The sequence below is a fragment of the Rhineura floridana genome, chromosome 6, assembly GCF_030035675.1.
Source record: "Rhineura floridana isolate rRhiFlo1 chromosome 6, rRhiFlo1.hap2, whole genome shotgun sequence".
NCBI classification, from domain to species: domain Eukaryota; kingdom Metazoa; phylum Chordata; class Lepidosauria; order Squamata; family Rhineuridae; genus Rhineura; species Rhineura floridana.
Window position 1 is genome coordinate 98,182,721 of NC_084485.1, and position 15,352 is coordinate 98,198,072.

General features: G+C 41.8%; 1 protein-coding gene across 11 annotated transcripts in view; it reads left to right on the forward strand.

Moving 5' to 3' along the window:
- Positions 1–15,352, forward strand: part of FGGY (FGGY carbohydrate kinase domain containing) — a 274,220-nt gene that overhangs the window by 204,489 nt on the left and 54,379 nt on the right. For 10 of the 11 annotated variants that reach the window (XM_061633210.1, XM_061633206.1, XM_061633207.1 and 7 more), the window contains 2 exons: positions 106–226; positions 7,031–7,125. In XM_061633210.1, the coding sequence (XP_061489194.1) occupies positions 106–226; positions 7,031–7,125 (216 nt within the window). Of the gene's footprint in view, positions 1–105; positions 227–7,030; positions 7,126–8,010; positions 8,319–15,352 lie in introns of those variants that run through there. The other variant, XM_061633204.1, reaches the window with a different exon arrangement.

The following is a 15,352-nucleotide window of genomic DNA, read 5'->3' on the forward strand; positions in this document are numbered from 1 at the left end:
CAGTGTAAAGCACTAATAACCATTCCCCCCCCCGCACTTTAAGCAGCTATTTTCTTGCAGCCTCTTTTATTAATGGTTTTGTCTTTATTTTATCTCACATTCAAGCTGGGAACAAGGCATATAGTGGAAACGATGCATGCTGCAGGGCATAATGTCAACACTCTGTTCATGTGTGGTGGACTGAGCAAGAACCCTCTCTTTGTGCAGATGCATGCAGACATCATTGGTAAGTTTTAAGGATACAGTGAAGGAACAGGTTCAACCGCATTGTTATTATTATTTAGACTTTGGCCCCCATCTAGAGGAAGTTATTTGTGCAGAGGTCCCGCTGAAACCAGAGGCAAAGATTAGTAGCACCTTACATTTCATTAATTTCAATGGGATTTGCGTACAACCAACATTCATATGGATTGCAGCCCTTAGGTTTGATTGGGGTAGGGATATCTCTTAAATGCAAAAGGAATTACTTTATGGTCAAAACATGTCAAGAATTTTGTATTTCCAAAAGTTTTAATTTCTGTTATTTATTTATTTATTTATTTATTTATTTATTAAATTTATTTACCGCCCCATAGCCGAAGATCCCTGGGCGCTTTACAGCAATTAAAAACATCAAAAACAAATATACAAATTTAAAAACACAAAAAACAATTTAAAAACACAATTTTTAAAACAATTTAAAAACACATGCTAAAATGCCTGGGAGAAGAGGAAAGTCTTGACCTGGAGCCGAAAAGATAACAGTGTTGGCGCCAGGCGCACCTCGTCACACTCACCATTCCATAATTTGGGGGCCACCACTGAGAAGGCCCTCTCCCTTGTTGCCACACTCCCAGCTTCCCTCAGAATAGGCACCTAGAGGAGGGCCTTGAATGTTGATCGTAGTGTACGGGTGGGTTCGTATCGGGACAGGCATTGCATCAGATATTGTGGTCCTAAGCCATGTAAGGCTTTATAGGTTAAAACCAGCACCTTGAATCGAGCTCGGAAACATACAGGCAGCCAATGCAAGTGGGCCAGAACTGGTTTTATATGTTTGAACTGTCTGGTCCCTGTTACCAATCTGGCCGCTGCATTTTGCACAAACTGCAGAACCGTCTTCAAAGGCAGCCCCACGTAGAGCACATTGCAGTAATCTAACTTGGAGGTTACTAGAGCATGGACAACTGAAGCCAGGTTATCCCTGTCCGGATAGGGGTGTAGCTGGGCCACCAACCGAAGTTGGTAGAAGGCACTCCATGCCACCGAGGCTACCTGAGCCTCAAGTGACAAAGATAGTTCTAGGAGAACCCCTAAGCTATGAACCTGCTCCTTCAGGGGGAGTGCAACCCCATCCAGGACAGGTTGGACATCCACCATCTGGTCAGAAGAACCACCCACTAGCAGCATCTCAGTCTTGTCTGGATTGAGCCTCAGTTTAGTAGTCTTCATCCAGTCCATTGTCGCAGCCAAGCACCGGTTCAACACATTGACAGCCTCACCTGAAGAAGATGAAAAGGAGAAATAGAGCTGCTTGTCATCAGCTTACTGATGGCAATGCACACCAAAGCTCCGGATGACCGCACCCAATGGTTTCATGTAGATATTGAACAGCATGGGGGACAGCACTGACTCCTGTGGAATCCCATCCTGGAGAGTCCAGGGTGCCGAACAATGTGCCCCAAGCACCACCTTCTGGAGCCAACCCGCCATGTAGGAAAAGAACCACTGCCATGCAGTCCCTCCCACTCCCAACTCAGCCAGTAGTCCCAGAAGGATACCATGAAAGCCGCTGAGAGATCAAGGGGAATTAACAGAGTCACACTCCCCCTTGAATGGAACATTTGCTACCGGCCTATAGTTATTAAAGAGCCAGTGTGGTGTAGTGGTTAAGGAGTTGGACGATGACCTGGGAGACCAGGGTTCGAATCCCCACATAGCCATGAAGCTCACTGGGTGACCTTGGGCCAGTCACTGCCTGTCAGCTTCATGAAAACCCTATTCATAGGGTCGCCATAAGTCAGAATCGACTTGAAGGCAGTACACACACACATAGTTTTTAAGATTTTCTGGGTCCAGGGAGGGTCTCTTCAGGAGTGCTCTCACTACCACCTCTTTCAGGCAGCCAGGGACCACCCCCTCTTGCAGAGAGGCATTAATCACTTCCCTGGCCCAGCCGGCTGTTCCATCCCTGCTAGCTTTTATTAGCCAAGAAGGGCAAGGATCCAGCACAGAAGTGGTTGCACGAACCTGTCCAAGCACTTTGTCAGTGTCCTCAGGCTGTACCAACTGAAACTCATCCAAGAAATTGGGACAAGGCTGTGCTCTGGATACCCTGCTTGATTCACCTGCTATAACACTGGAGTCTTGGCGGATGCTAAAGATTTTATCCTGCAAGTTCCTAGCAAATTCATTAGAGTGGGCCTCAGATGGTTTTACCATGTCCTTGGGGCCAGTGTGTACCAACCTCTGGACAATTCTGAAGAGCTCTGCTGGGTGGCAGATTGATGATTTGGTAGTAGCAGCAAAATATTGTTTTTTTGCTGCCCTCACTGCCCCTAAGTACAGCTTACCATAGCCACTTACCAGTGTATAATTGCTTCCACCAGGAGTTTGTCTCCATCTGCACTCAAGCCGTCTCCTATATTGTTTCATCGCTCTCAGCTCTGGGGTATACCATGGAGCCATACGAGCTCTGCACAGGAGAGGGTGCTCAGGAACAATCATGTCAACCACCTGGGTCATTTCTGTATTCCACAGTCCAACCAGGGTTTCAACAGGAGAGCCAGCCCTATCAGCCGGAAAACTCCCCAGAGCCCTTTGAAAACCATGACTGTTAGTCATGTTTTGGCTTAGATGAAGACACAGTGTAACAATAACAACAAGATAAAGGCACATATCTATGAGACATACATATGCCAGATGAATTTTGAAAGTATCTGTGAATATTGGCCAGTGAAGATGTAATGCTAACAACTTTTTAACCATAGTTAGGAGTTTGAGAATTTGTCATTGGATTGCACATTTCAACTCCCTCCTTCTTCCTCTTGCCAACATGAACCCCCACTCTCTTCCCTGGTGAATATTAACTGTGGCTCAGTCTTACAGCACACAGGTACTAAATGCCATCAACATAAACCATGGCTTTCTGTAATCAGGATTACAAATAAGCTGCCACTCCTGGGTTAAAAGCCAACCATGGTTACCCTGATGTAATGTTACACCATAGTTAATGTTAGTCAGGAAAAAGAATAGAAGTCCTCGTGGGCAAGGGAAGAAGAGGAGGGAGAGAACATAAGGGTGTAGCAACAGTGGAGAACCTTTTTCAGACTGAGGGCCACATTCCCTTCTAGGCAGCCTTCTGAGGGCTACATGTTGGTGATAGGCAGGGCGAGAGAAAAAAGTGGGTAGAGCAAGGTATGTATATTTTTACCAGTGGGCCAGTGACAGTTATGGTCTGTGCAGGGAAAGCATGCCTGGGAAATCCCAAGAGCTAGATAATGAAGCCTGGAAAGTTGCATTCGGCCTCGGACCTGAGTTTCCCTACTACTGTATTATAGTGTAGTACCAATCTCTAGTCTGAGGGTTTTATAAGAACAACGATAATAATAGTTGTTGTTATTTAGATGTATTAGTTGTTTGATACCCCAAGTGACTTAGTCCTGTTAATAACTTTATAAACATTTGGTTATTATAATACTATTATCCATCTGAGCCTCATTATAATAATCTATACAAAAATATTTAGTCTGTGATTCATAAGAGTCACCATAAGTCATAATCGACTTAAAGGCACAGAACAACAACATAGAAATATTAGTTCAATCCACCAGTATTGTCTTCTGTACAAGCCGTATCAAAATGAATTGGTGCTCTCCAGGAACAAAGGTGTGTAAGAGATATTCCAAGTGTTTTATTTCATAAATTGGTTGAAAATAAATCAATATGTTTTATCAGTCAAGTAATCAGTTAAGATAATTGGTTTGAGTGTATCAAATCTGTGGCTGTAGTTTTGTAATGAGTAAATATTTATACAAAGGAGTAAAGGGAATGCCTTTAATTTAGGACACTCTCAACTGATATACAAGTTTTTGGCATTTCTCAGATCTTTCTGAGACTCAAGGTTTGCACATTCTAACCAGCAGGAGCTGGTTAATAACATACAATATACCCTACTTTAGATAACGCATTTTCTTGGATCCACGTGATGAAAATCTTTATAGCAAATTGAGTGTTTGCAAGAACAGATCACAAATTCACCTAAAACCAGCCTTTATCCAGAGGTATTTTTGAACATCCATTAAGTTGTTATAATATGTATTTAACCTGCGGAACACATCTTTCTTTCTAAAGCCTTGAGAGGAAAAACAAAACCATACAGATCTTTGTTTTCTTCTTATTAAGAAGGGCCAATGTGGTTTAGATCAAGCCTAAATCTTGGATTCTAGCTATTTAGTGTGGAGATTTGCATCACTTGAACATCAAACCAGACTTCCTACCTTGATGCAGGAAGAAAGATGAAAATCAGCATTATATAATTACATTTCATGAAAGCAGAAAAAGTGAACCAAATGACACAAGGTCTTGACCTAGGCTAGATATACACAACAGGCTATTGCCACAGTGGTGCTTTGTATTTGTCAAACAAGACTTTATCAAGTCCACACCTTTCCTTATCTAATTCAAATCACCTTGGAATTGAGAGCTGCTTTCTGATGTCTAAAATTAAAGATCTATTAATAGATAATTCTTATTAAATTTTAAACTGGGGTCCTTTGACTGTATCTAACAGCCAAGTACAATGTAGGACAAAGAGGCCTTTCTACAGCCTTGGAATTTTTCCTGTTTGTAGGAACTGTGACTGACAGGGATGTCAGAGTTCATCTGACTAAAATGCTGTCGGTTCTCTTGCCCTCATTAAAATCTATCCGATAAAATAGCTAACATTCCTGTATCAATCCCCTATTCTTCCAGGAAAATTCTGAATATATTACTGTTAAATGCAGGCTCCCATTAGCTAATTATGTAGGCTACCAATAGATAATTTCATAGACCACTTAAAAGCCTCAGATTCATATTGTTCAGATGGTAAGATGAATACATTCATTGTGAAGGCATTTGTGGGGTAGGAACACAAGCAGCCAAGTTTTGAAGTACATTTTAAAAAGTGCCAACTGTAAACTCAATTCTTAATTTAGCTCTCTGATAAGTTTAAACAACTTTCTGTGTCAAAACATTTTTGCCACTGAGAACCTGCAGGTTTTATCCACACAACTCCTAGGCCAGGCTACTTTCCAATATCAGAGCTAGCTGGGGCAAAAGAACCTCAACTGGGAGGTTGGGGGAGAATCACCAGGCAGCAGAAAAGTTAAGTTCTCTCTTGGTCACAAATTTTATCCTTTTACTGTGTAGTACCCTGACTCCATCCTTGCCTCTAGGCTTATAATTCTGTCCCTAAACACAGCCATCCCATGCTGTGGAACACTCTTCCAAAAGAGATTTGGTAGGCATCCCCACTTATGACTTTCAGGCAAAACTTGAAGACTTTTTTGTGCCGATAGACCTATGCAGTTGTTTAATATTTTCTTGAACAACCGGTCTTTTTAACAATTGTTTTGTACTGCTTTTAATGATTTTGTATGTTTTTATATTGCTGTACACTGTCCTCATATTTTATGAGATGCCAGTATATAAATACTTTATTTATTAATAAAAGATATCTATTGAATGCTACATTTAATGACTGTATACAAAAATAAATAAAATAGCTCATAAAATCTACACTCAAGCACTTTGTAATATTTTGATGGCCTCTCAGAAATCTACACCTAAAAAGGCAATTAAATCAAAATGTTGCTGTATATCCTCATGTCCTAACAGAAGTGCTGCTGTTCATGGTGCCAGCTAGCCATCTATGTGGTCTTTGGGGATACTAGAAAGGGTTGCCAACTTTCTTTGGCTAGTGGGCACATTTAGAATCTTGAAAAACTATTGAGGGCACTACTGTCAAAGTAGCTGGCATGGGAACATGGCATAACACAAAATGGCTGCGACATCTAAAAGAGCAGAAGACATGACCACAAAATGGTTTGAGCATGTTCCTGCAATCCCCCTCCAATGAACTGGGGGAAAAAAGGGAAGCCACTGCCTTACTCACCCACAGACAGAAGCTCTTTTTTATTTCTCCTCTGTTCAGAAGGAAAAGGGGGCAGGTGTCCAATCCTGGCATCCAGTGTAATGTGGGTAAGCCAGTGCAAACAGGAACTGGACAGGAAAAGCAAACAGTCTCTTGTGCATTGTTGATTTTGAGGGGATATTTGTTGAGACCTTTTGCTGTGCCATAGAGGGTAATGGTGGACACACTGATGCCCATGGTGCCATGCTGGCAACTCCTTATAATATAAGCTTTAGGGACAGTACACAAAAGTTTTATTACCAATAAAACAAGAATATTTAAACCCTTAAAACAGAAATGTCAGCATTCTAGCATATTCTGCCCTTCCTCCTTGGAACCCTTCAGGATGGCTTTCAACTGCTCATGCTTTGAACTTCAGTAAAATCATTTTCAATATAGTAAAGCCAGATCATCAAAGGCCCATCTAGTCTAGCATTTTGTTCTTTCAGTGGCTGATAAGATGCTTATGGGAAGCCCATAAGCATCACATGAGTGAAATAGCACTCTGGCAACTCTGTCCTCCAGATGTCTGTGATGTCAGTGCTGCTTAACCAACGACTAGGGAAAGCTCAGAGGCTGACACGTAAGAATGAGCCTGTGTTTAGAGTTTCTGTGCAGATTTTTTATTTTTTTTACTTTTTTGGCAAATTGACAGCTACTATTTTTCTATACAGTGGCATTTTCTTTGCTTTAATTTGACAGGCCATTCATGTCTCTACAATCACAGAAAATGCCCCCAAATGGCATCTACCACAGATACCAATGCAATCACACAGGTGATTGTGCCAACAAAGGCTATACAGAATAATCCTCGAGTGTGTGTGTGTTAATCCATCCCTACTTTGAGCATTCTAACAGATGTGTTGTCTTGTCTAGGCATGCCTGTTGTCCTGGCACATGAGGTGGAGTCTGTTCTACTGGGTGCTGCTATTCTTGGAGCTTGTGCTTCTAAAGATTTTGGTTCTCTACAGGTATGTAATCATAGAAGGTCTGAATGTGGAAGTTTGAACACTGCAGTTTTCTGTTACACATCACCTACATTAGAATTTAGATTTGGGGGGCAGGAAGAATTGCAGGTTCCATTCCTCACAAAAGCAAACACTTTGATCCCTAGGTCTATTAACTAGGTTGGTCTGCTTAGGTTAAATAAGGAAATACTTCTCACACACATAAAGGCATAATTGGGCCTAGTCATTCAATGTAGAGAGAAACAAAATCAACCTGAAATTGGGACCAGTGGTTATTATTAAGGCAACCAGAATTTGTAATCACCTTTGAAGAAATACTGAATAAATTTTGAAAAATATATGCAGCTGAATCTATATTTTTGCACCTAGATATTAGCAGGCATTTTAGTTTATGAAATCTCATGAAGTCCACCCCTCCCCCAAGTTGGTGATAGGTCTGTCTTGTGTGTAGATGGTGCCATTTCAGCTGCATAAGAATTGACATTTAGAGAATAAGTTTGCTGTTAGTATATAGGATATGTAGTGATCACTATATGGGACAAATACTGTACAGGCAATAGGTTTGCAATAAATGAAGTTTCTACCTTTAGTAAAGATACTGCCTTCCTCCTATACCGAAAAATCCTTAACACATTCACTTTGCAATACATTTGGAATCAACAATGCACCAACAATGCAGAGGGCTACAGTTTATCACAGAGGTGGGGAATCTTTCTCAGCCTGAGGGCAGCATTCCTTCATGGCCAACCTCCTTGGGCCACATGCCTGTAGTGAGTGGGCCCAGATGCAAAAGTGGGTGGTGGATGCCGTGAATGTGACTCTTACCTTTTGTGCTGCAGGCTAAATTTCAGCCTTGCAATATCAGAGGCATCTCTTTCTTCAATCCAGGCAAGCAATAGCCAGTTCAAAGCACATTCCAGCCATGCAAAAGCACTTGAGGAGGGCATAGAACAGGGCCAGTGTACAGTTTGGCCTGGGAAGAGTCCGAAGGACCAGACAGAGAGTCCTGGATAGTATGCATGGTACCTCCACTTGCAAGGAAACCAGCTGCTGATTTTCAATGATGTTGTTTCCATATCCATGTTACTGGAAATTGCTCTGTCTCACATGTGTGAAGAATATTGCCTTTACTTAAAACCACAGTCACACAGTGCAGTGCATTGATGGGTGAATTTGCAAATGTTCATCCCGCTGATTTCAATAAAATTACTTCCAAGTAAGTGTATGTGATTGCATCCTTAATCTTAACAATAGTTAGCTGATAGTATTTTTCCAAATAGGGTATTCATAGCCTTCTGTATGATATTTAGAAAGTCTTTTTAATCCACTTTTTAGTACCTCAGGAAAGCAGAGATATTAAAATCAGAACAAAAGGACTTTATAAATATCACATTTCATCTTGTTGGATATATTTAATGAACGCACCTACAGCCCTCTTCATACATGACTAGGGCTGCACTCCTGGGCCACATCCACACCACACATTTATTTCACTTTGAACAGTCATGGTTTCCTCCAAAGAATCCTGGGAAGTGTAGTTTGTGAAGGGTGCTGAGAGTTGTTAGGAGACCCCTGTCCCCCTCACAGAGCTACAATTCCCCAAGTGGTTTAACAGTCAGTCCCTCTTCCAGAGAACTCTGGGAATTGTAGCTTTCTGAAGGCAATAGGGGTCTTCTAACAACTCTCAGCACCCTTCACAAACTATACTTCCCAAGATTCTTTGGAGAAAGCCATGACTGTTTAAAGTGGAATAATAGTGGAATAAATGTATGGAGTGGATGGCCTCTTGCTCTGCCTCCATATCTGGGACACTTAACCATGTGTGGTCATCTTTACATTTATCTTTGTTGAAATTTATTTCTTCATCATGTTAAGATGATCTTGAATCCTGTTTTTGCCTCCTGCTAACTGGCTGAGTATCATGTGCAAATGTGATCCAAGGCATTCATAAATAGGTTTAACAACACATGCCGCAGGACTAGGGCTAGGCGAAAAATTTAATTCCGTTCACATTTCAAGCCGAATCTATCAAATTCACAGTTCAATATGTGAACCGAAACAGCCATCCTTTAAAATTCACTCCTACTTGAATTTTGCAATGCAGTTCACCAACCAAAAATGTTTACACAGATGCCTGTGTTAGGGGGAAGTGTGCATAAAAATGAATTTATGAGTGAAAATAACATACAAAAATGTATTATATGGTGAGAGACTGCTTGCAAAAAATGTGTACATTAGTCAACATTGCCTCCAAAAATGTCTTTATTGGGAGAAATTCTTACTAAAATGCTGAAGAGTTTTCATGAGGATTTTTTAAACAGTTTGCAAATTGCTGCAGAAATCTGGAGAACTGAATTTAAGATTGCAAAAGTAAGAAACTGAGAGAACTGAAACTGACAGATTTTTTCCATCCCTACACCAGACAGAACCCTGCAACACTCCAGCTTCTTACTTCTCTTCAGGCTGAGGGTCAGACATAAATGAAAACCCTTTGTTGTTAATTTTTGTGAACTGCCTTGAAATCTTGATAAAAGGAATCTTGATAAAATGTTTAAAATAAATGAACAGTCTCATCAGTAGCTGTTACCACCTGCCATAACATCATCATGTCCCCCACCCCCAATCAGAAGTTGAGTGTACACTGGGTGCATCCAGAACAGGAGAGGCAATGCAGTGTATCACAATGATAATGGGTGAATTAAGATGGAATAGGCCTTATTTGCTCTAAAAATTATGAGACAGGCCCCACCCACTCACTTGAATTTGCCACTCTTCTCTAAAATTTTATGACAGTAAATGTTGCTATCTAATTTGCCAGATATCTGTATGTGGGTATAAAGCTCGGGTTTAACTGCTTTAAAACTTCAACTTTAGGCAATTCTTCAGAAGAAGAACCATATCTGGTCTCCACATGGTTGTTTTCTCAAAGATCTTAGACAGCTTTCTTCTCCTCATCTCTTGCCTTCATATCTGCACCACACCAACGCTGTAGTAAAAGGGAATGAAAATGATTGTCCCTTTACTTGTGTATACCACACACACACACACACACACACACACACACAAAATCCTCAAGGGGACCCAAAATCTCTCTTTTCTTAATCTCTGGATTATCTCTTAATGTTTCAGGAGAAGAAAAGAAAATCCCACCTGAGCATATGTTCGGCTATTTATTATTATTCTCCTTTCTCTAGGCCCTGCCTTCAGAAACTTTATGGTAATATCTTCTCATTTATTTTCTAGACATGCAGTGAAACAGAACGATTGTGACCTGTGCAGCACAATGTCCTGTTGCTCAATAGAAATACTTGACCCAGCCTGAATTCTAAATGCTTTATTCCACTATGTGTGTGTATATATATATATAAAGAGAGAGAGAGAGAGAGAGAATTTTGCAACAAACAGAACTTCACCCAAGCCTGCTCTGGATCCCTATAAGGATTCCATTAATCACTTAAAAATATATGCACGTAATTGTGATTAACAAAACAGAGGTTTTTATTGTAATACCAAAACATTTCGGCTTCCGCCTTCATCAGCTGTTCATACAAATGCTGTTACCAAGGTGGCAGTTATAGAGCTTTGAGGATGAAATGCTCAGAGTACTGGTGGTACTGTCCTCCAGGTTCAGGCCATGTGGTGCCAATGTGTCCAGAGAGTATATCCAAAAGTTCTCCCTTTTAGTCAATGCTGCTGGATCTGTTGGCATCTCTATAGCTGTTATAGAAAGCCCAACAGGCTGTGACCCTCAGTGTTGAAATGTTTTGCAACTGGTTGCTCCACTTTTTTTGTTAAGATTGCCAATTTGTGGTTTCTGAAGCTTGTGCGTGGGTCAGTTGTGGCTTTTCCTACGTATTGGATATGACATCCTGGTCTTTTGGATTCAATGACATAAATTATATTGCAGGACCTGCAGGTGATGTTCTGTTTGATGTAATAGGTCCTTGTGAAGGACGCATCACAGTCCTGCCTGTCCTAGTGCTTGTAAAAGTAGCTGTCTCCCTGAGGTACACACAGGTGATACAGCATTTGGAGTGACAAGGATGAGACCCAGGATTGGTGATAGGTGGCTTAAGCACAGCTCTCACTAACAGTCTGCGCAAATTAGGAGGCTGGCAAAATGCTACAACAGAAGGCCTGTTGATGGCTCTAACAAGATGTTCAGAGTTGGCCAGCAATGGGTAGCTCTCTCTGATTGCTCGGTGACAGTTAGGAGATGCTGGATGGAAATCTACCACAAATGGAATCTGTTGCTCTCTGCTGTTTGACACCTCAATATGATGGAGGAGGTTTTCTCTCGACAGAATGGAGGCTCAGTGGATGTTGCAATCGATAATATGTGGAGGATATCCTCTCAGAAGAAGGTGTTCTTTAAGTTCACTGATCCTTCTCTGGTATTTATCTTCAGTGTTGCAAATACGTTTGGTTCTCAGAGCTAAGCTATACACAGTGTTTTCTTTATATGCTTAGGATGGCAGGATTTCCAGTTTAAATAGGTGTGGTATATATATACATCACACTTGATGAAGAAAATGCCTTACAGTCCTTACTATATTCATATTTTGAAAAATATTTTCCACCTGGTTTTTAGATACGGTTGGCTCCATCCAATGTTTAGATGAGGTTAGCCCATATTTTTAGGTGAGGAACATGAGCTAAAACATCTAGTTAGCCACTGCCTGAAATGGAGTAAGAGCAAAAATCTTCCAATATAATCCATTTCTCTACACAGATGGCTGATAATGGACACTATATGACCTGAAGTAGTGATCATTCCCCTAATACTTCTTTTACCAGATAGCTGGATGACTGTATATTTTTCAGTGTAATTTTTAAAGATGGAATTGCATGCTCTACCTCCACCATGTCAAGGCCCATCTGCTAGCTGCTGCTGACGCTTCTTTGCTATGCAGGGCTGGAGATCTACTATTTCCCTACACTTAACACTTCCCTTGTCTATCTCTTCCTTCTTCTTCCTCCTCCTCCCCCACCACCCCCAACAAGCTGCTTTCCCCTAGATTAGGTCCCAGGCCCGTGTTTGTGTTAGGAACACAGATCTGGAACCCATGGTGAACCCATGGTGACAAGGGAAATGATAGTTGGAAGGGGAAAGCAGTGGGTGAGGCTTAAGAGTCAAATGTTATTTTCCCGCCCTTTGCTTATCCACTGGAAACAGTGTCCTTCTTTGCAAGGAGCAGTAGTGGCTGTGTTCTGAAGGCACACCATGGGGATGAACCATGTAGTTCCATTCTCAGTTTGGGTCCCAAAAACTCGAGCGTGTTTCTGTAAAGCAATCTACTCAAACAATTCTCATATTATAGTATATAAGTGAAAATGGAGAACGGGGGACAAGACTCTTTTACTGGGCAATAACCCAGTTTTATTCTTCACTATAACTTTTTTTAAGAGTTTATATGTTTGGAGCTAGGATTATTATTGTTTTATTTTTAAAAATGCAGTTTGTTTTCTATTTGATTTATTTATTTGTTTATTATTTGATTTATATCCTGCCCTTCCAGCATGAGCCCAGGGCGGCAAACAGAAGCGCTAAACACACATCAAAACATCATAAAAACAGACCCTAAAATACACCCAAACAACTTTAAAAACATTTTTTTAAAAAAGGTTTTAAAACATCTTTTAAAAAAGGTTAAAAACGTATCGTTTTTTAAAAAAAACATATTAAAAAGCAATTCCAACACAGATGCAGACTGGGATAGGTCTCAACTTAAAAGGCTTGTTGAAAGAGGAAAGTCTTCAAAAGGTGCCAAAAAGATAACACAGATGGTGCCTGCCTAATATTTAAGGGGAGGGAATTCCACAGGGTAGGTGCCGCCACACTAAAGGTCCATTTCCTATGTTGTGCGGAACGAACCTCCTGATAAGATAGCATCTGCAGGAGGCCCTCACCTGCAGAGCGCAGTGATTGACTGGGTATATAAGGGGTAAGACAGTCTTTCAGGTATCCTGGTCCCAAGCTGTATAGGGCTTTGCACACCAAAACTAGAACCTTGAACTTGGCCCGGTAGCACATGGGCATTTTCTGCTGTGCACTAAATCAGTTCAGTTGTGTTTATGCAACCTAGTGACCAGCTTTCTTTTCAGCTTGACTTATTGAACTGGACTTTGCTTACTAAGGATCAAGAGAGCTGTGGACAGGGAGGAAAAGACACTGACAGTTATTTACTAGACCCAGTGAACTTGATGAGATACAAAATTAGTCGAAAAGAGCATTACTTTAGAATAAACTCATTATAAATTGGTGACATTCCTTCTGAAGCCTAGTAGATCAGTCCTGCAGCAATAGGCCTTTTTCTCACTGTGAACTTTTGGCACGCCTCTTAATAACAATTTATTTAGTCATTAATTGCAGTTCAAAATAGTTAGTTTTAATAATAGCTTTCCCCTCTGGAAGGATGTTTAGTGACAATGGCAATTTGGCAGAGCTACAAAGAGGCTTGGATGCTTAAGCAAACAAGCTGAGATTGCCCCTTTTTCTCAATTTCAGGCAGTGCTATACACACAGTGGGCTGTACATGTGAAACATCCCCTGATACCTGAATGAGTGGAAGGGCCTCTAACAGTGTTAATGGCTTTCTGCATGGTATTTCCAGCTTCACCAAGGGAGCTGTTGTTTGTTGCAATGTGTCTAGTACTGGGATTGCAAAGTAGTAAGCGGCGGTAACGCAGCCGAAGCTCTGCTCACGGCTGGAGTTCGATTCCAACGAAAGGAGGAAGTCGAATCTCTGGTAAAAGGGGTCGAGGTCCACTTAGCCTTCCATCCATCCGTGGTCGGTAAAATGAGTACCCGGCATATGCTGGGGGGTAAAGAAAGGCCGGGGGAGGAACTGGCAATCCCACCCCATATATACGGTCTGCCTAGTAAACGTCGCAAGACGTCACCCTAAGAGTCGGAAACGACTCGCACTACAAGTGCGGGGACACCTTTACCTTTATACCAAGCTGTGTAGCTTGCACAAGACTGTCTCATTTGGTTATGGGACCTCACAGTTTTGTTCATATGCAATCCTGTTTTAACTACCTGGTCATACTTGATTTCCAAATGAGTAATTGGTAGATTGTTGATGCCTTTCAATGTGTATTTGTAGATCAGTGATATCCAGCTAACTTGTTCTGTCAGTGCAAGGATTTCTGCTTGTTCAATGGAACTCCCTCTTCCTGTACCTGTGTGTGCCCATCACCCTCTCCAAACCTGCTCTGGAGTATTGGGAGAAATCCCTGAACAGATTTAGGGGGCATGTGGGGTGGGAAGTTCCACTGCAAAAGTGAAAATCCTTGCACTGACAGAACAAGCTTGTTGGATACCGCCCCATGTCAGGATCATCTATACCAGCCTTTCTCAACCTGATTCGTCTGGGTGTTTTGGACTACAGTTCCCATCAGCCCCAGCCCAGCATGGCCAGTGGTCAGGGATGTGGACATTGTATTCAAAAAAATCTGGAGGGAACCAGATTGGGAAAGACGGAAGTATGCTGACCCTTGAGAACAGTATCATTTTGTGCATGGTCAGAACCCTCTCACTACGCAGTCTTCTCTTCTGACCTGCATGTCCATAATTTCATCACCAAATGAGTGTTCCTCGGCCCCCTGGCACTTGTGCTATGGGGTTCCACAGGGTTCTATGCTCTCTTCAGTGCTCGACATCTATATGAAGCCATTGGGAACAATTATTAGGAGTTTTGGAGAAAAGTGTCAGCAATATGCTGATGACACACAGCTCTATTTCTCCATAACATCTTAATCAGGAAAGGCTGTGAATGCTCTGGATTGGTGTCTGAATGCTGTAGTAGACTGCATGAGGGCCAATAAACTGTGCTTGAATCCTGGGGAAACAGAGGCTCTTTGGGTAGGTGGTTCCCATGTCCGGGAGATAGGCAGGTTACCTGTTCTGGATGGGGTCACGCTCCCTCTGAAGGACCAGGTCCATAGCCTAGGGGTACTCCTGGATTCATCTTTGTCGCTAGAGGCCCAAGTATCCTCTGTGGCTAAGAGTGCTTTTTACCAGCTTTGTCTGGTTCATAAGCTACGGCCGTTCCTGGTCCATGCAGAGGCTGGATTACTGCAATGCACTCTGTGGGGCTGCCTTTGGATCTGGTTTGGAAGCTCCAGCTGGTGCAAAATGCAGCTGCCAGACTTCTGATGGGAGCACATGTGACACCACTTTTAAAACATCTGCATTGGCTACCCATCTGCTACCAAGCCAAGTTCA